The sequence below is a fragment of the Sciurus carolinensis genome, chromosome 2 (genome assembly GCF_902686445.1).
Source record: "Sciurus carolinensis chromosome 2, mSciCar1.2, whole genome shotgun sequence".
Taxonomy (NCBI): domain Eukaryota; kingdom Metazoa; phylum Chordata; class Mammalia; order Rodentia; family Sciuridae; genus Sciurus; species Sciurus carolinensis.
In genome coordinates, this window is record NC_062214.1 from 101,564,786 (window position 1) to 101,584,382 (window position 19,597).

Sequence of the window (19,597 nt, forward strand, 5' to 3'; positions counted from 1 at the left end):
TAGCATACTACATTAACGCAGCCACATCAATGCTTATAGCAGTTCAATTCACAATAGCTAGATTGTGGAACCAACCTAGATGCCCTTCAACAGATGAATGGATAAAGAAACTGTGATATATATACACAGTGGAATATTATTCAGGCATAAAGAATAATACTATTATGGCATTTGCAGATAAATGGATGGAATTGGAGAATATCATGCTAAGTGAAATAAGCCAATCCCAAAAAACCAAAGGCCAAATGTTTTCCCTGATAAGTGGAGGATGACATATAATGGGGGTGGGGAGCTGGGGAGTGAGAGAAGAATGGGGGAACTTTAGATTATGTAGAAGGAAATGAGAGGGAGGGGGTATGAAAAATGGTGGAATGAGACAGGCGTCATTACCCTATGTACATGTATGATTACACGAATGGTATGAATCTGCATCGTGCGCAACCATAGAAACGAAATGATGTACCCCATTCGTGTACAATGCACCAAAATGCAGTCTGTAAAAAATAAAATAAAATATTTTTTAAAAAATAAGCCTAAAAGAATGAAACAGGGGCTGGAGGAGTAACTCGGCAGCACAGAGCATGTGCTTAGCATGCTGGAGGCCCAGCACCAAAACAAAAGTAAAATATCGGGAAATAACTGATACAAGGAAGGAAGTAATAGTGCCTTAAAATAGGTACAAATAAAAGATGAAGACAGGGATTAACTCATGCTGGACATCAGGGAGATTGTTACAAAGAGAAAGCAGCTGGAAAACATTTTAATAGAGCCTCAACTCCTGGTAGTGTTTAGATCTGCAGGGATGAGAAGGCAGGGTAGGAGGGAGGAGATTCCAGGTGAGCCGGGCACAGAGTGGGAATAGTAAGTGCCTCACTTTTCTGACCCTCGAAATGATTTCTAGATATAGACGTTCCTCTATGTCCCCTGTCCTGGTGAATCCCTAGTGAAGATGACCCTGAGCAGGATTGAGCTCTGGCTGTGGATAGTGGCTGAGGCTGTCACTATACTACCCACAACTTTAGATGGCTATTGGAACTATTTAGTTTGCACTGGACTGTGGACAGACACTTTTGGATGTTGAAGTACTCTCTGTTACTTCCAGTTTCGTCTCTGTGCCAACTTTTTTCAAGAAAATCCCATTCCTTCTTCCCCTTTTGGCTCAATGATCACAGTTAAATCTGCAAAGCAAGTTATCAAGTCGAACAGCAAGCACTTCCGGACCACAGTTGGGAGCAAGGTACCAGTAGGTGCTGAGGGCCAAGGGGTTACTGGGGAGCTAGGCACTCATAGGATTAACACCCCAGGCCTGGTCATGGACTGTGGGCCTCTTCAAATCCAGTACACTCACAAATGTAAAAAGTTCATTGTCACCATATTCTAAACTCCAGGGCAACACACACCTGATCAAGCTGGACTTTGCATAGAGCATTCTGTACCACTCTTCTGCTCTCTGGGAGGACTGGACAGAGCATAGGTCATGCTAACAACCAAAGTCATGATCTGAAACCTTCCATAATAGATGTTTATGTGTGAAGTTAACTTTTCATTTTGAACAACTTGCCAAGACTGGACTTCATTTTACTTTGACAAAATCATTAAATTATTTCAGAACCATGTCTGATCTCTGACCCTGTTTCCTAGTTCCGCAGCTCTCTGTACTTGCTCATGGAGACCCTCAATGCCACAACACCCCACTATGTTCGATGCATCAAGCCAAATGATGAGAAATTGCCCTTTGAGTAAGTGTTTTTATACCTTGAAGAACGAAAACACTGGGAAAGCAGTTTCTCTCATGATGTTGGAGAAGTTGCTAATAATCATGGTGAACTTTACTATTTCTTCATTTCTTAATGACTCAAAACAGTGCTGCCCTTTACATGTGCTCGCTCAACCCCTCTGGCTTAGCCCCCTTGGTTCCAGAGTTGACCAAAGTCTTCAACTAAAGTCATGCAGCCCAGAAGGCCAGGACCTTTGTGTGACTGTCAGAACACGTGTGTGTGTAGAAGAAAGGCTGTGAGAGTGGAAAATACGTCCTCACACATGACACAAGACGTCAGACTTGCTCTCAGGGACCCCAAGATCAGGAACCCTAAGAGCTAAAAGAGGTACCTAGAGAAGCCAGGCATGACGGCTCACGCCTATAACCCCAGCAGCTAGGGAGGCTGAGGTAGGAGAATTACAAGTTCCAAGCCAGCCTCAGCAACTTAGGCCCTAAGCAACTTAGTGAGACCCTGTCTTAAAAAAAAAAAAAAAAAGAACTGGGGATGCAGCTCAGTGGTTAAATGCCTCTGGGTTCAATCCCCAGTAAAAAAAGAAAAAGGAAAAGAGGGCTAGAGTTGGATGTGCTGGAAGGCCACCTGTTGGGTGTTTTGTAAAGGACTTCCTGTATTAAATGGGCATGAAAACCAGGGCAGTTCATGCATTTCTTTCCGCCTGGTTGTCATTCAAAGCTCAAACCAAAGTCCTCCTGGCCCCACAGGCCTCCCTGTGGCCTCCTCCCCAGTCGTGCTCTGTCCTCACCTCTCCACCACAGCCCTCTGACTGGTTCACAGAGGTGCCATGTGCCTGGCATGGGGGTGACAGGCCCGGGCACTGCTGTCTGGGACTTGCAGTCCATGCAGCCCTGCTCTGGCTGTGACAGGCACGTTTATCAATTACAACACTTGGCACATTTTACATTCGGCTTCCTCAAGGTTTGACTCCAAAAGAATTGTCCAGCAGCTGCGAGCCTGCGGCGTTTTGGAGACGATCCGCATCAGTGCGCAGAGCTATCCTTCCAGGTACGTCGTCGCCCTCTGTCTAGCCTCGGTGTGTGCTGAGAACCAAGGGCATGGCTGCCGTGTGGTTTCTTCCACACTCTGGCTTCTGCAAGGTGCACCCAAGTTTTGTCCCACTGTTCTGTGGGAAGGCCAGAGAGGGTGAGAGAGAGGTTGTGTGTGGGACAGAAGCCACTTGAAGCAACCCAGTGCCCCAGCTCAGCTGCCAGCGGCCATGCTCCCTGCTGCCTCCCCAGTGTACCGGGAACAGGAGCTGAAGGGGAGGAAGAGGATGATGGCTGGGTTGGTGTTAACAGAAACAGTTCCGGGAGCACCACACGTGCTGGGGTGGTCTTGGTGGTGTCCCATGGAGGGGGCAAAGGTCAGTGCCATGGTCACCAGAGCAGGCTCCACTGCCCCACTCCTATGGCAACTTGGGTGGCAGGCCAGGCAGCAGAGTGCATGGACAGCAAGAGTTTTCTCTCTGGACGCCTGGTTTGGATCCGCCTTTGACTTTGCAGGTGGACGTACATTGAGTTCTACAGCCGCTATGGCATCCTCATGACCCAGCAGGAGCTTGCCTTCAGTGATAAGAAGCAGGTGTGCAAGGTGGTTTTGCACAGGCTCATCCAGGTCAGTCTTCCTCACCTCCTGGAACCACGGGCTCTTCCTGAAAAGCATGCCTCCCAATTGTGCTTCTTCATCATGGCCTCTGAGCCTCAGGGCTGTAATTGTCAGGGACGCCTAAGAAGAAAGGGAATGTGCCCTGAGCAAGTCCAAAACAGATGCCAGCACTGGAGCCCAAGCTCCAGACGGCAGGTGTCTTCTTTAGGATCCCAAGTCCGAGCTCTGGCTTCCCCCAGTGTCCCTTGATCCTGCTTTGTTGTCTCACAATCTAATTCAATCGTCCATGAACCTGGCTCGTTAGATGTGGTCAGCTGAGATCACCAAGCCAAGTGGGCGCCAGATCTGGTGCTGAGGGTGGATTTAGATTATTGTCGAAGTGGTGAGTTAAGGTGGAAAAGAGATGGAGAAGTTATGATGGCCAGCCAAGGGGATGGTGAAGGGAACCCAAAATCAAGACAGAAAACCAGACTTCTCCCGCTTCTCCCACACCTGCATGGAAACCACGTGAGGGAGGCTGACATTCCCAGCAGCTCAAATGAGAATTGCTGAGAACACACTCGTTCCTTCCCTCCCTCCGAGGACAACTTCCCCTAAATCCTGTTCCTTCTGCAAATGAAGCTTTAACAGAAACTTCAAGTATAAGTTCCTAGAGAATTTTTCTACTTAATATCAAGGTAACAATGTTAGCCAGGCATGGTTGCACACCCCTGTAATCCCAGCAACTCCGGGGGTTGAGGCAGGAGGATCACAAGTTTGAGGCAAACCTCAGCAACTTAGTGAGGCTCTGTCTCAAAATAAAGCATAAAAAAGGACTGGCAATATAGTTCAATGGTAATGCTCTCATGGGTCCAATCCCCAGTATTATAAAAAAAGTAACAATACTTTTGGAATTTTTGAGTCTCTGAATGTGTTTTCCAAATCCTGTGTCAGACCTGAAAGATTTCATTTCTGATGATACCATTTTCTCTCTTCCAGGATTCTAATCAGTACCAGTTTGGTAAAACCAAAATTTTCTTCAGAGCAGGACAAGTGGCTTACCTAGAGAAACTCCGATTGGATAAACTGAGGCAGGGTTGTGTTGTCATACAAAAGCACGTCCGTGGCTGGCTTCAGAGGAGAAAATTCCTCCGAGAGAGGCAAGCTGCCCTAACCATCCAGCAGTACTTCCGGGGCCAGCAAACTGTGAGGTATGTTGGAGTCAAGGGCATTGTCGAATTGCAGGACTTTCTTTGCTGGTCACCTCCAGGGGGAGGCACTGTAGAGGACATGGGACTTTTCTCCTACCCCGGGTTCAGATGTACAAGGGTGAATCCCGTGTAAAGTCTGAGACCCTGGAGGTGATAAAGGCACTTCTCCCAGGGACAGGTAGTGCTGACTGACTGTAAAGGCTCACACCTTTAGAACTGTAGTCCATGATCAGCTGGCCCTGTTGCTTTGGGGCTGTGGGGAGGCAGCACATTGTGGCAGAAGCAGGTGTCAGAGCAAAACCACTCACCTCACAGCCAGGAAGCAAAAGAGAAGAAGCGACCAGAGCCCCACAATTCCCTCTGAGGTGGCCTAAAGACCTAAAGACCTCCCACTTCCTGCAGGTCCCACATCTCCAATAGCACCAAGCTGGGGACCAAGCCTTTGGGGGGACATTCCAGAGCCAAACTAAGGCAACCTCCAGCAGTATTTGGGATTCTCCACAGGTGGGGACACCATACACAACCAGGTTTTCCTGCCCTCCTGTGCTTCTGGGTTCAGTTAATAACAGTAGTCTCCAGACAGGAAACCACAGAGCTACCTTCTACCCCAAACCCACACTCCCTTTCCATTCAGGAGTCACCAGACCTGATAATTCTGTCTGCTTGCCTTTTGGGCCTGTCCTATTCGTTTCTCCTGCTTCTGCCATGGATTAAGCCTTCATCGTTGCTTGCTTTACACTTCGCAGCTCAGCCCCCTGCCACATTTCCCTCATCTTCCTTAAGTAGGTCCTGCCTGGACTGCTGATGTACTCTGTCTTTAGTGCCTCCATGGTCCTCCATTTCCTATAGAACATATCCCATCTTTTATGATGTTCAAAACACTCTGTGCATTCAGCTTTCTGTCAGTGCAACAAAATGCCTGAAAAAAATCAACTCAATAAATGAAAAAAACCACTTTGGCTCATGGTTTCACAGGTTTCAATCTATGGTCACTAGGCCTTGTTGCTTTGGGGCTAAGGCAGCACAGCACATCATGGATAAAGCTCATGGCCAAAGAGGCTATTCACCTTGTGGCAGCCAGAAACTGAAGAGAGAAAGAGGAAAGGGCCAGTGCCCCAATATCCCTTCAAGGGCACATCCCAATGACCTAACTTCTTTCCACTAGGCCTCATCTCCTAAAGGTTCCACTACCTCCCAATTGTGCCACAGGCTGAGAACAAAGCCTTCAACACAGGCCTTTGGGAACTACTCCAGATCCAAACTGAAGGCCTTAGGCGTGCATTCATGAGAACAGAGGCTTCATGAGAACAGGGGCCACACTGGTCCATACCCAGGACCCAGCGTCATAGCTGTCACATAGAAGTCATAGTTTAATGAATATATGTTTTAAATAACAAAGGGTCCCATCTACTTTTCTAATCCCATTGACTACTGATTAATTTTCTCTATGTATCCTATACTCTAGCAAGTCCAGACAAATTCCCTTTTCCTGAATATTTTAGATGCTGCAGAGCCTGTGTGCCCTGACTCACGCCGACTCCTTAACCTGAGCTGCCTTCCCCAACCTTCACTGTCCACAAAAATCCTGCTTTCCTTCAACAGCAGCTCATCTGCCAGCTCTCCCCAAAAGAATTAGTCTTTTCCCTATCCTCTCCTTATAGGTTTGTGCAGTAGCTATTTGATTTTCCCTCTTTCTTAGCCATTTATGAATCTGTCAGTTCCTTGAGATCCTAAGTGTTGAAGAAAAGATTTTTTGTTACCTGTAGTCCTTCATTCAGGGCCTGACAAAATTTGTAAAGTGTCAGTCAGAGGGGAGTGAGGGGAGGGGAGGGGTGGTAGGGATGGGAGGACAGTAGAATGAGACAGACATTATTCCCCTATATACATGTATGATTACACTACTGGTGTGACTCAGCACCATGTACAGCCAGAGGAATGAGAAGTTATGCTCCACTTGTGTACAATGTATCAAAATGCATTCTACTGTCCTGTATAATGGTTATAATGGTTATACTGTCCCATATAACCATTTGAGTCTTCAGGGGTTTATAGTCTCTGTTGCAGCTATTGAGCTCTTCTATCATAGAACACCAAAGAATGCTGCTGTGTTAGTTCATTTTCTGTTGCTCTAACAAAAAGTGTGAGTCTGGGTACTTTATAAAGGAAATAAGTTAATTTAATTCACAGTTTTAGAGGTTTAAAGTTCAAGATTGGGCAGCCCCATTGGTTTGGCCTCTGGGAAGGGCCTGCTTGGCTGTGCCACAACATGGAAGAGAAAAAGGGAGGCAGCAAAAGCCAGTGCATTAGGTGACCTTTCTTTATAAAAACCCATTCTGAAGAGAGCTGACTTACTCCACGAGACCAGCATGGATCCCCTCCAAGGACAGCATCCCCAATAACCTAATTCCTCCCAGTAGGCTCTACCTCTTGAAATATCCATCACCTCTCACATCGTACTGAGAACCAAGCTTCTAGAACATGAACTCTTGTGGGGCACTACTCAACCACATCTAAACCACAATAGCTGCAATAGGAAAGATTCAAACAACAGGCATGGCTGTGTTCCAGTATGGCTGAAGAGTAATGAGTGGCTGCAGGTTTGGACCCTTGCTTGCTAACTCCTGATCTATATAGCCTCGAGCATGATCTCTCAGGGAAATACACGAATGAGCAAGTGCAATGCCAGGACACCATCTCATTGTCACTGTCTCTGTGGGCACACGCATGGAGATGGATCAGCTGGCCTGAATAATCAGCACATGAAAGGTTCCCCATGGTCCCTCAGTGCCTTAAATGACCCACATCCAGATCAGCATAGAAAGGAAAGGTAACCAGGGACAGGCCTCAAGTTTATTAAGATAACAACCTACAGCCTTCAGCGAGGAGAGATGAGAGACATTTGAACACTCCTTACTGAAAACTGCCCAAGTTTGCAGTTGGGGAGGGGGAGCTGAGGCGCCGTGGACAGCAGACTCACCCCATGTTCTTGTCAACCAAGGAAAGCTATCACCGCCTCGGCCTTGAAAGAGGCCTGGGCGGCCATCATCATTCAGAAGCACTGCCGTGGGTACCTCGTCCGCAATCTGTACCAGCTGATCCGTGTGGCCACCATCACCATCCAGGCCTACACCCGAGGATTCCTGGCCAGGAGGAGGTATCGAAAGGTACAGTGCTTCCCTGGGACGTGGGTTTCGCAGGGATTCATGCTGGTTTTTACCACCCGTAGCGGGGCGGTTTTCTGCATGAAGACCTTCCTGGGTGTGAGAGCATCTGTTTGCACTCTCCTGCCACAGCTGGGGCTTGCTCATAGTTTCAGAAGTCTAGGTAGACAGGCTCCGTGGGTTGATGGCAAGAAACTCATATTTTGCACCATGGGAATGCTTTGGTAGTTGCATCTTCCAGCATGGGAAGAATCGGTGACAGAATCAGTGGAGATGCAGTTTACATTTCAAAAAATCTTGCTTTAAAGATGCTGGAGGAACACAAGGCTGTGATCCTTCAGAAATATGCACGGGCATGGCTGGCCAGGCGCAGATTCCAGAATATCCGACGATTCGTGCTCAACATTCAGCTGACTTACAGGGTCCAGCGTTTGCAGAAAAAGCTGGAAGATCAGGTAGGTGTTCATAACGTACAGTTCCATGTATACTTCTTCTAAAATAGATTTATTTTGTTCTGGATTAGATCCTTATCTCTGCTATTAAGGTTCATGCCCATGTTAGGAGATTCAAACAGTTCCCATGGACCACCTGAGCTAGATAACAGAAGTTCACTCTAAAGATTGCTTCACATGGTTGTGTAGTTTTCTCACTGCAGAAGGAAGTGTGCCCACTAGCGCAAGTGGGGCTAATCCAGTCTGGCTCCACTTGCCAAGACATTTGAACCTGTCTGAAGCTGTGCTGCTTAAGGCAGGGGTACCTTTTTCTAACATGCACAAAAACAGTGCCTGCATCCCTCAAAACTGTATTAGCTCAGAGGCCTTGCCATTTTTTAACTTGCCCACAGGTGCATTAGGGTCTCGGTGCAGACCCATCTGATTTGAGGATGTTCTGTACTGGTAGGGGAAAAAAATCCATATGTTCTCAGCCAGTGAAGTGCTGTGGGTTATAAAATATAAAATTCACTCCTGGGTCTGTTTCTAATAATTCAGAGATTCTTCTACAGTGAACTTTAAACTTAGTCCTAAGCAACATCATGAGGGTCCTTAATGAGTGATGAGCACGTGAACGAATAAACCCGAGGTTTTATTGCAGTTTCTCCTCAGTGCACTCTTGTGCAGCAGGTCTGTGTGTTAGCAACTTGCACAGAATAGCACTTAGAAATAGCCATGGCCTCACAGAAGCAGTGCCTGGTGGGGTCCCCACACTGCCCAAGCTCCATTCTGAGTGTATGAGTTTGCCATTAGAAAGCACCCTAGAGAAGGTGGCCTCAAAACCAGAAATGTATTCTTCCACAGTTCTGCAGGCCAGGCATCCCAGATCAAGAAGTTGGTGGGCTTGGTTCCTTCTGAGGCCTGTCTTCTGGCCTGGTAGCCACTGCCTTCTTCCCCTGTCCTTACATGCCCTTCCATCTGTGTTGTCTGTGTCCTAACCTCTTCTTATAAGAAAACCAGATGCACTGCACTAGAGCCACCTAAAGGCCTCATGTTGCCTTAATTACGTCTTTAAAGGACATTTCTTCAAATACAGTCATATCCAAGGCTCAGTGATTAGGGCTTCTACATGTGAGTTTGAGGGGACACAACTGAGGCTCCAGGATCAGGGAGGTCCCACACTAAAAGAGCCACCAGTTCAGGCAGATGGTCACCTGACAAGATCTGCCTCACTCATTTCACTGTGGTGAAGATGCTGGTAAACATGGGCATAATGACAGAGATGACCAGTGTGGATGGAGGCCACCTTACAGGTTGTGAGAGGCTGTTTTATTTCCAATCAACCTCTGACCAGCTGAGGTTTCTTTTCTCTAGAACAAAGAGAACCATGGGCTGGTGGAGAAGCTGACCAGCCTCGCTGCTCTACGGGCCGGTGACACAGAAAAGATTCAGAAGCTGGAAATAGAGCTGGAAAGAGCGGCCACCCACAGGCAGAATTACGAGGAGAAGGGCAGAAGATACAAGGACACCGTGGAAGAGGTCAGGGCCAGGGTGGCCGTGGGGACCCACATGCATTTCCCATGGGGAACACAAACCTGAGTAAGGCAGATTTCCACAGGGTGGGACTAAAGCGAAGTGGGGCCAGAGGACTGGAGTCTAGGCAGGGAGGAGACTAACACTTCAGGAAGCAGAGCACAGGTGTGATGAGAAGCCTGAGAAGGCTGCTTCCCTTTCTTCTAGGATAACCTCGATCCTCTGTCACTTGTCCCTCAGGCCTGCCCTGAAGGCATCGTCCCCTGAACCTCAATGCAAAGCTTGGAGAAGCTTTGTGGTGTAGTGAAAAGAGCAATAGACCAAAACCCTGCTGCTCTAGATCCAAATCTTGGTTCTGCTACCATCTGACTGGACAGCCTTGGCTAAGTCATTTATCCTCTCTGAACTTCAGTCTCCTTGTATGTAAAACAGGAATAACCAAAAGGGACTGAGTTGTTGTGAGGATAAAATTGTCAAATGAAGTAACTTAGCCAAAGGCCCGTCTTAAGCCCTGCATAAGCTTGAGCTAGCATGTTCTAAAGGAGGAGGTCTTTATTACCATCCATTCTCCTGCTCTTTCCAAAGTCCTTAGCACCCACGGCAGGCAACAAGGAGCCCCTCTGCCCTCCCTGTGACCTTGTGCCCAGGTGCACCCACACAGCTACCACTGGCATTACCAGCACTGCTAGTCACCTGCCATCGGCACCAAGGGGCCCCACTGCCAGCCCAGCAGACACTTCACCAGGAGAAGTTGAAAGATAGATTTTGCCATGTCACATGCTTCCTGAGTCATAAATTAAGTAATTATATCATATTAAATATGTAAGCTCCCAGGCTGTCAAGAAGCTCTGGGGGAGGACATTGTCATGTTCTTGACATTGAGGAGACCTTGAATTTGGCTTTGTCCTGAGTGTCAGCCTTACTGGGCCAGGAGCCCTTGCATATGGGCTGGTGCTGACTGTTGCTGGTGGGCAGGGGCTGCAAGGAGAAGGGATCCTGAGAGCCTACAGCTTTTCACGGAGGAAGGCAGCAGTGACAAACTTGAAGTGAGATTTTTTTTTTAAGATTTTTCTTCCCCCCTCCACCCCCGCCCTTTCCTTCACTAGAAATTGGCAAAGCTTCAGAAGCATAATTCAGAACTGGAAATACAGAAAGAGCAAATACAGTTGAAGCTTCAAGAGAAGACCGAAGAGTTGAAAGGTAAAACACAAGGTGGCTGATAAACCCATACTCACTAAACCAGTCATTTTAGAATCAGGGGTCTCTGGGTGTACTTAGTATCATGAGAATTTTTGGCTTCACAGGGAATAACTATATTTAACTGTGGTGGATTCCCCTGGCTGTAGACCTGTTCCTTCTCTTATCAGACAGCAAAGCAATCCCTGTCTGTGCCTTGGAGCCCCCGGACCCTTTGCAAAATGCAGATGGTTGGACTGTCAGCCTGGAGCATTTGCATCAGGAAATGTGTGCGTGCACATGTGTGCATGGGTGTCTGGGTGGTGGTGGTTGCTGGGATGGCTCAGACATGGGTATTTTTAAAACACTAAGGCGATCATGACGCACAGTCAGGGTAATGCTGCAGTGACATTTGTTGCTCATCAAAGATGCACAGAAAGTTTCAGATGATCAGGGTGACTTAGTCTAAGTGGTACTCACATTCTCTGCCACTGTTCTGGCCCTGAAGGAAGGGCAGACCTTGGATAGGTGGATAACACTTTCCTTTGAGGATATGGAACAGTTACCTTTAGCTAGCTCTATCCATCTGCAGTTTTCCAGCTCAAATCATTTGAATACAGAGTACTTGTTAAATCCCAAGAAAGGCAACAGGAATGTGAGCCTGGTGGTTCCTGATCTGGTGGTTGAAGTCACCATACTTGATTATCTCGGTCAGGGGTTTTTTCCTTGAGCTCTACCATGAGGCCACAAAGACATGAGGGGTCAGATTAGGGGACTACACATACCTCAGCCAGCAGGTGGTGGATCTGGAGGGGCAGAGAGCCCTGGGGGCTTAGGACAGAGCATGGGAGAAGCCCTTGTCAGTGAAGAGGAAATAAGCATCCTGGGTCCAGGTAGGCAAAGAGGAAAGGTACTGGGATACTGGCAAGGAGGCATGCCCCCCACCCTGTTTCACATGACTGACATCATGGTCCTTGGAGTCCATGGAAATGTTGGTGGTGAACAGAAGGGGTCAGGGGTCTGGGAGTAAACCTTGAACCTGAGTCAGGTTCAGCTTGCCTATCTTCACCCTTTTTATTACAGATGATGGGGTGTCAGCTGAGTGCAAAGATGGATGCCACCTTGGAGGGCTGCATCTGCAAGCCCCCATCTTGATGGCCCCTGTTGTGTACAGGCATATTGGGGATATGGTGTTGTCATAACCATGGAACATCCTGAGTCCTACTAATGGTTTCCTACTTGTCAAATTCTCTCTTAGTCTATAGACTTTGTGTTTGAGATTCTACCATTTTGGGGTGCTTCTGCTTCCCCGAATGCAGACAAACACTCTATTGTTTTCTGGGTCATCACTGATGAGTGGTGCTCAACTGGGGCACTTTTCCTTCCTCCCCACTCCTTGGGGATCTTTGACAATGTCTGGAGACATTTTTGGTTGTCACGCTGGAAAGAGGTGCTGCTGACTTCCAGAGGGTAGAGATCAGGGATGCTCCTCAAAATCCTACAAAGCACACGACAGGCCTCTCCACAACAAAAGGTTATCCACCCCAAGTGTCAATAGTGCCAAGACCAAGAAACCTTATGATAAATTTATGAATTTCTTCCCAAAGCATTTCTGTTTATTTCTAATTAACATTTATTGTCCTAAAGACAGTATGTCTATTTTTAAAAAGCAGATAACATTCAGACCAATCAAAGTACTAGAAATGAAACCATTTATTCATAAATTTCAACATGACAAATTTGTGAGAATTATTTTGTAACTCTCTCATCTACATTTCTAGTTTATAAAACATGGCATGCACTCCCTCTCAAGCATCATTACTAATAAATACCACATGGTTGCTCTTACATCCTCAGTTTCTTGAATGTGACATGAGACCATCAAGGCATTGGGTTGGCAGTCATATTTCAAAGAACATTTTCTTTTCACAGAAAAAATGGACAACCTCACCAAGCAGCTGTTTGATGATGTACAAAAAGAAGAACGACAAAGAATGTATGAAATCTAGTTTGCCTTAAAACCACCTCTTCTTTCTCTCTCTGGTATTTTCTGCTTTCTTCTCAGCTTGCAGATAGTGCATCACAGATATAGGAGGGCGGGTAGGAATATTTTTAGGAAGTAAAAGATGTTGAGATCCATGAGAGCTCAATGTACGCTTTCAGATACCACAAGTTCTGGAGTTGTCTTTATAGCTTCGCCAGATGGGCATGGTAGATGGCCAGGAATTTCTTGCTTTTATTGTTAACACAGTGAGAAATTCAAAGAAACCACCCCCTCCAACTTCTATGAAATCAAAGAATTAAAATTATGGCTAGGAAATTCACGTCCCTCTCTTCCCTTTCCCCACCTGCTGTACCTGTTAACTTGCCTTCTGTTGCAGAAAATAAGGTATGTAACCACCTCACAAATACTAAGGTAGGCCAGATACAGTGGCACACACCTGTAATCCCAGCAGCTCAGGAGGCTGAGGCATGAGGATCACAAGTTCAAAGCCAGTCTCAGCAATTTAGTAAGGCCCTAAGTAACTTAGGAAGACCCTATCTCTAAATAAAATATTTTGAAAGGACTTGGGATGTGACTCAGTGGTTAAGTGCCCCTGGGTTCAATCCCCAATACAAAAAAAAAAAAAAAAAATACCCTAAGGTAGGTTCCCATGACCTTGAACTGTACTAGTCCCCTTTCCTATGTCAATATCAAACCTTTGCTAATTTCCAAGGATGCCATTCTGGGGTTCCCATCTTTCAAGGAATCAACGGTTTTTAGATCTCTCTCTCTCTCTCTCTCTCTCTCCTGATTTTTAGACCTCCAAGTAGTAGTGCATGGCAGGGCTTGGGGGAGAGATAGAACATTCCTGTCATGTTTCTTGGGGGCCAGGCTGGGACAGTGGGACAGTAGGATACACAACTTCCCCATGCAGTTAGCAGGAGAACCAGAGCACCTGGATTTGCTGCAATATGTTCTAAAAGTTTTGAAGAGCTAGATCCCTTGATTTACCAGATGGCTCTACAGGTTCAGCATCCCTTATCTCAAATGTGTGGGGTCAGAGTGCTTCAAATTTCAGTTTTTTATGTTTTGGAGTCTTTGCTTTGACTTTACCTGTTAATAAGCATTCCTGATCCAAAAATCTAAAGTGCTCCAAAACCTGAAACCTGTTGAGCATCATGTTGTGATTTAAAAGTACTGGATTTCAGAGATTTCAGATTTTGGATTTTCAGATTATGGGTGTTCAACTTGCATTGATTTGTGTAGGACCAAAGCAAGTCCCTACAGGGTTCTCGAAACTGGAAAGGAACTCAGACTTGATAGAATGTGTCAAGGTCTTTGCTGAGGGAAGGGGCCCCTCCAGGGACGGCGTGGAACCCAGGGATGGCCTGGGGACTGCAGTGCCCCGGCAACCACTGTGTCTTAAATTCAGCCCCGAGTTCTGTGTTCCCAGTGCATGATCATCGCAAGGCTGCACTTCCCAGATCAGAAAGTGAAGAAGGTGCCTTTAGCTAAGGGAACAGGAAACAGTCTGCTCAAAATAAACCTACTGGCTAGTGGAAGTGTCACAGTAGGTCCTAATTAATTTGTCTCCTCCTTTGTGGTGGTGGGGTCTCTTCATTATTTCCATAATGATGTTTTGTTCTAATTCAAAGACTGTAGAGAGTTCTAAATTATTTTCATTTTCTGCCTAGACTTCTTGAAAAAAGTTTTGAGTTGAAAACACAAGACTATGAGAAGCAGATACAGTCTCTGAAAGAAGACATTAAAGCTCTCAAGGATGAGAAATCACAGCTCCATCATCGACTGGAGGAGGAGCGTGTCACCTCGGATGGCCTCAAGGGGGAAGTGGCTCGGCTGAGCAAGCAGGCTAAGGTGGGCACTCTTGCTTTCAGACCCCCCCCCCAGAAGCCCTCGGACCTCTAGAAGCAGCTCCATGTTCCCTCCTGGACAACTGAGAGCCTGGGCACCAGGGCCAAAGGCCAGAGGAGCCTGAGTCCACCAGGCTCTGAGCATGAGCCCCTTATGAAACTGTACTTCAGAGTTTCAAAGCCAGCTTTCTAACTTTTTTGAAATTACAGTTACATAGTTATTTAAATATGTTGATTTAGAGAATACTTCCAAATCAAGTTATAAATTGAAGGGAGCCCTTATTATATAACACATCATGTTATACATCTATAAATACCCATATCAAAATTAACTTATTTTATTGTCAGAATCTTCCATCAAAACTGTCATCAGAAATCCCCCAAGACAATGATCCATTGCACAGTATGGTGAATATAGTTAACAATAGAGTATTGTATATTGCAAAATTGCTAAGAGGGTAAATTTCACATGATCTCTCCACAAAAAAAATGGCAAGTGTTTTTGGGGGGATGGATATGTTAATTAGCTTGATTTAAAATCTTAAATTCAGTTTGTACCCCATAAATATATGCAACTATACTTTGTCAATTTACATTAAAAATGAAAAAGTAGAGAGGGAAAATCCACATAGAAAGATATTTTAAACTGCTTTATCATATGCAAAAATACTTGCTGTTGTCTACATTTATAAAAAAATATATATAAATGTTCCTGGGTAATTTAGGAAAAAGTTCTTAGGAAGAATAAAATTTTTGAATAAATAAATAAAACAATGACCTATGCTTAGACAATTAAGGCTTAACTTAACTATCTCCCTACCAGAAAATGTAAACCTTATGTGTACCTATATTCGTAAGTCAAGACATTTCATTGTAAAGTTGGAGAGCTTTTAAGCTTCTAGTAAACATGTGAAGCACATATTAGTAGAGTATTTGTAAGATTATGCAAACATTCTAATGACTGTCCTGGAATAGTCGTGCATATTTTTTATGTAAAAGCTTCTGGAATTCCATCTGGGTAGCCTCTGAACTCTAAAGCAGAGCTGTCTATCTTTTCTAGGTCCTGGTCTCCAGTTGTTTGAAAGTAGGATATAGGACCACATGACCAGAAAGGGTCACCTTCAGCCACATATTCCTATGACCACTTCAATTCTGAGCAATCACATAAGACTGATGTCAATTTGCTGGAGTCAGGCCACCTGGCTGCAGCCTGTCTTACATTTGGGAAATTGTGAGGTTGCACTAGGAGTCAGGTTCCAGTAGATGTCACTCACTTCCTCTAAGGTAGCTAAAACTCTGGCTCAAGCTCCCCAATATGAAAACACTAAGATGTTTGGTTTTCCAAGAAATAACCCATTGTTATCAAGTTAGTTGTGTTACAGTCTAAAATGCATAAGTAATTACAAGTGCGACCTTTAACATTCACCAAAATATTACAAGGAAGAGCAGGGCTTTGGGCCTGGGTAGTCCTGGGTTCACCCTTATATTTGTCATGTGATTTGAACATGCCATTTAACCTTCAGTTCAGCATCCCTTTGTTTTTCTAATCTATAAAAGGTCTCTCTACTCACCTTACAGGTCTGTTAGGAGGATTAGTTCATCTAGGTCAAGCGTTCAGTAAATGTCACTTTGATCCCCCTTCCTACCTCTTCTGGAAACAGGAGCTGGAGACCTTGACTACTCAGAATTCTAACTCAGAAAATACCAAGGAGAGGTTATTCACCTCTGCTGTCCCGAGAACCTTTATGTTTCTCTTAGCTACAAAAGCACAAACCTGTGATCCTTCCTCCAGCTGAGCTCACAAACTGAGTAAAGGTAGGATACAGCTTCTCCACCACCAGAGCAGCCCCTCAGGGGACCCCAGTACCCAGGCCACCCCTGAGGCTGCCTGGACTTACCCTGCCTGGGTCACTGTCCCACTTCTAAGCCTAGCTATAGCCAAAACCCAGTTAGGAAGGTGGCAGCTACAGCCCCTCCCAGATTTTGTTTTCCCTTGAAAGAGTTTTAGTCCCTATGATTTTACTTTTCTCAGCTGGCCCTCTACCGGCTCCCTCTGCAAGCTCATAGTAGTTATTTTTTTCCTTCTATAATAGAGAAGCTAATTCTACAGGTATAACCAAGTAGATCTGAGAATAAACAACAGCATTTTGAGCAATGACCAAGCTCCAGGGCAGCTCTGTGAGCAGCGATGACTTGTTGAGATTTTACTAAGGAACTTCGGGAGGCGCCTGGCTTCCACACACTCCCCTGTAAGAGCTCCCTTGTCCCAGGCAAAGCATAACCAATATTTTTTTCTCCACCTTGTTTGTCATCACTATGATTCAGACCATCTCTGAGTTTGAGAAGGAGATCGAGCTGCTTCAGACGCAGAAGATAGACGTGGAAAAACATGTGCAATCACAGAAACGAGAAATGAGAGGTAACAAAGACATGAGTCACTGTGCACAGGTGCAGACCAAGTTATTATGGGTGTGTCACTGCAGAAGAGACATCACCTGTGACTGGTATGCCTTCGGTTGGTCAGTTGGGGGCTTGGATAGCTAGTTGGTTGAGTACTGGGGAGTTGGTTGGTCATTTGAGGAGACAGCTGGTAAGTTATTTAGCTGGGCCCTAGAAATGTCATGGAGGAGAGAAATCACGCACAATTGTGATTCATACTGTGTCACCTTTTCCTTTTAGAAAAGATGTCAGAGATCACCAAACAACTCCTCGAGAGTTATGACATTGAAGATGTAAGAAGCAGGTAATCATTTCTGCATCATCAAATGTTTGAAAACACATAATACATCAGGGAGATAATACATTTCCTTACCCTCCTTATTTTCCAGGCTTTCTGTTGAAGATTTGGAACATTTAAATGAGGATGGAGAACTCTGGTTTGCTTATGAAGGACTAAAGAAAGCAACACGGTTAGAAATTTCCCTTGGGGTTCTGTTTTGTTTTTCAGAGATAACAGACTATTGAAAAGTCAAAAGCTTATCTTTTCCATAGATTTGACACATAAAGTATGTTCTTACAGTAGAATAATCTAATAGTTACTGGAAATATCTCTGAGAATTAAGTAATTATTTTAGTAATGAGGAATAATCTCTTTGTGGGATAAACTGCCTAGTAATAAAATCTATAACCTGTATAGTAAAAGCAGGTTACTATTGCTGTGGATATATGGGTATATTTAAATTTAAGGAATGTGTTTTCTTCTATAATTAATACACTTTCTTTTTTGCAGCAGTTTTAGATTCAGAGCAAAGTTGAGCAGAAGATACAGAGTTCCACATATCCCACACAGCCTCCCACCACCAACATCCCACCCCAACACATCACCGCCACCCAAAGCCCATAGTTTACCTTAGGATTCCTGGGATCCTACATTCTATGGGTTTGATGAATACATAATGATGTGTTTTCACAATTGTAGCACCATATACACAGCATATATTTTTAACTATTAAGAAAGTAAAAAATGTTCTGGGCACAGTGGTGCATGCCCATAATCCAAGCGGCTTGGAAGGTTGAGGTTGATCATGAGTTCAAAGCTAGCCTCAGCAACTTAGTGAAGCCCTAAGCAACTCAGCAAGACTCTGACTCTAAATAAAAGATAAAAATGGCCTGGGGATGTGGCTCAGTGGTTAAGAGCCCCTGGGTTTAATCCCTGGTACAAAAACAAAAACAAAAACAAAAACAAAAAAAAACCTAAGAAAGTAAAAAATATAATTTAATAACTTCTAAAATAAAATTTCTTTATCATTAACTACACGCTAACTCCATTATTAGCCAGAAGGACCCCATGATGATAGCCCGTAACCGCACAAGTCAACAGCCTTCATAACTGCTGCATATATACACCCTCACTGTAGTCAGCACAGCAGAACAGAGGCCATGTGGTTTATTTCTTGATCCTCTAACAGTGTTTTGGAGAGTCATTTCCAGTCTCAGAAGGATTGCTATGAAAAGGAAATTGAAGCTCTGAACTTCAAAGTGGTGCATCTAAGTCAAGAAATCAACCACCTGCAAAAATTGTTTAGAGAAGAGAATGACATCAATGAAAGTATCCGTCATGAAGTTGCGAGGCTGACATCAGAAAACATGGTATCATCTCAGCCATGGGCCCTGGCTCTGGCCATTATCCTAGAGATAGTATTCATCAGTAGAGTAAAATTCAGTTCCTCAGCAGTTGAACAATGGAATTACACTACTCTTTTCTAGAAATAATGTTTTATCAGAAGATAAAACTGTAAAATGACCCCACCCTAGAGAGTAATTTGATTTGAGAGTAGGTTTGATCACCATATGCTGAGTTTAAATTCTGTGTATGCATGTGTCTCCTTAAATCTATGTATTTAAATCTAGTCTAAGCCCTAGGAAAGAAACCAAACAGTAAGGCAGAAGCTTGGTTCTTGAGAAAGGAGTGCGTTCAGTTCATGGTGTGTGTCTCACCTGTTCGAGGGCCTCCTCCTCAGTGATCCCCATTCCTACCCACAGCGTTTGTCCCATCCTTTCTTCTGACCCACACCTTCTGGCATGGAGAAATGCTTTCAGAATCTTGTCACTCAAATGGTCCTCCATGGCCACCACCCTGATGTTTTGGAGAGTTGATGGGACTTCTCAAAGGTTATATAATCATATTTTCTCCACCCACCTCCCATTTTCTCTCTGGTCACATTACTCTGTCACATGTCCCTATTGCCAGTCAAATTGGCCTGCACCCCAACCAGTGCCTCAGCAGCCTCTGATGATTTCTCCCCGCTCCCAATTGTTCTTGGCTTCTAGGACACTTCACTCTCCCAGGCTTCTCACACCACCTCAGTCTGCTCCTTCTCCACTTCTTTACTGTCTCCTCCTCTACCTGGGAGAGTTAGGAACTCCCAGGC

At 45.1% G+C, this 19,597-nt stretch overlaps 1 protein-coding gene across 2 annotated transcripts in view; it reads left to right on the forward strand.

Annotated features, from left to right (window-relative positions):
- Positions 1 to 19,597, forward strand: part of Myo5c (myosin VC) — a 92,238-nt gene that overhangs the window by 49,299 nt on the left and 23,342 nt on the right. For both annotated transcript variants that reach the window (XM_047540793.1, XM_047540795.1), the window contains exons 15-29: positions 1,103 to 1,237; positions 1,642 to 1,739; positions 2,694 to 2,780; positions 3,278 to 3,389; positions 4,359 to 4,570; positions 7,569 to 7,734; positions 8,040 to 8,186; positions 9,537 to 9,701; positions 10,802 to 10,895; positions 12,804 to 12,867; positions 14,550 to 14,730; positions 17,052 to 17,145; positions 17,406 to 17,469; positions 17,555 to 17,635; positions 18,635 to 18,815. In XM_047540793.1, the coding sequence (XP_047396749.1) occupies positions 1,103 to 1,237; positions 1,642 to 1,739; positions 2,694 to 2,780; positions 3,278 to 3,389; positions 4,359 to 4,570; positions 7,569 to 7,734; positions 8,040 to 8,186; positions 9,537 to 9,701; positions 10,802 to 10,895; positions 12,804 to 12,867; positions 14,550 to 14,730; positions 17,052 to 17,145; positions 17,406 to 17,469; positions 17,555 to 17,635; positions 18,635 to 18,815 (1,881 nt within the window). The remainder of the gene's footprint in view (positions 1 to 1,102; positions 1,238 to 1,641; positions 1,740 to 2,693; positions 2,781 to 3,277; positions 3,390 to 4,358; positions 4,571 to 7,568; positions 7,735 to 8,039; positions 8,187 to 9,536; positions 9,702 to 10,801; positions 10,896 to 12,803; positions 12,868 to 14,549; positions 14,731 to 17,051; positions 17,146 to 17,405; positions 17,470 to 17,554; positions 17,636 to 18,634; positions 18,816 to 19,597) is intronic.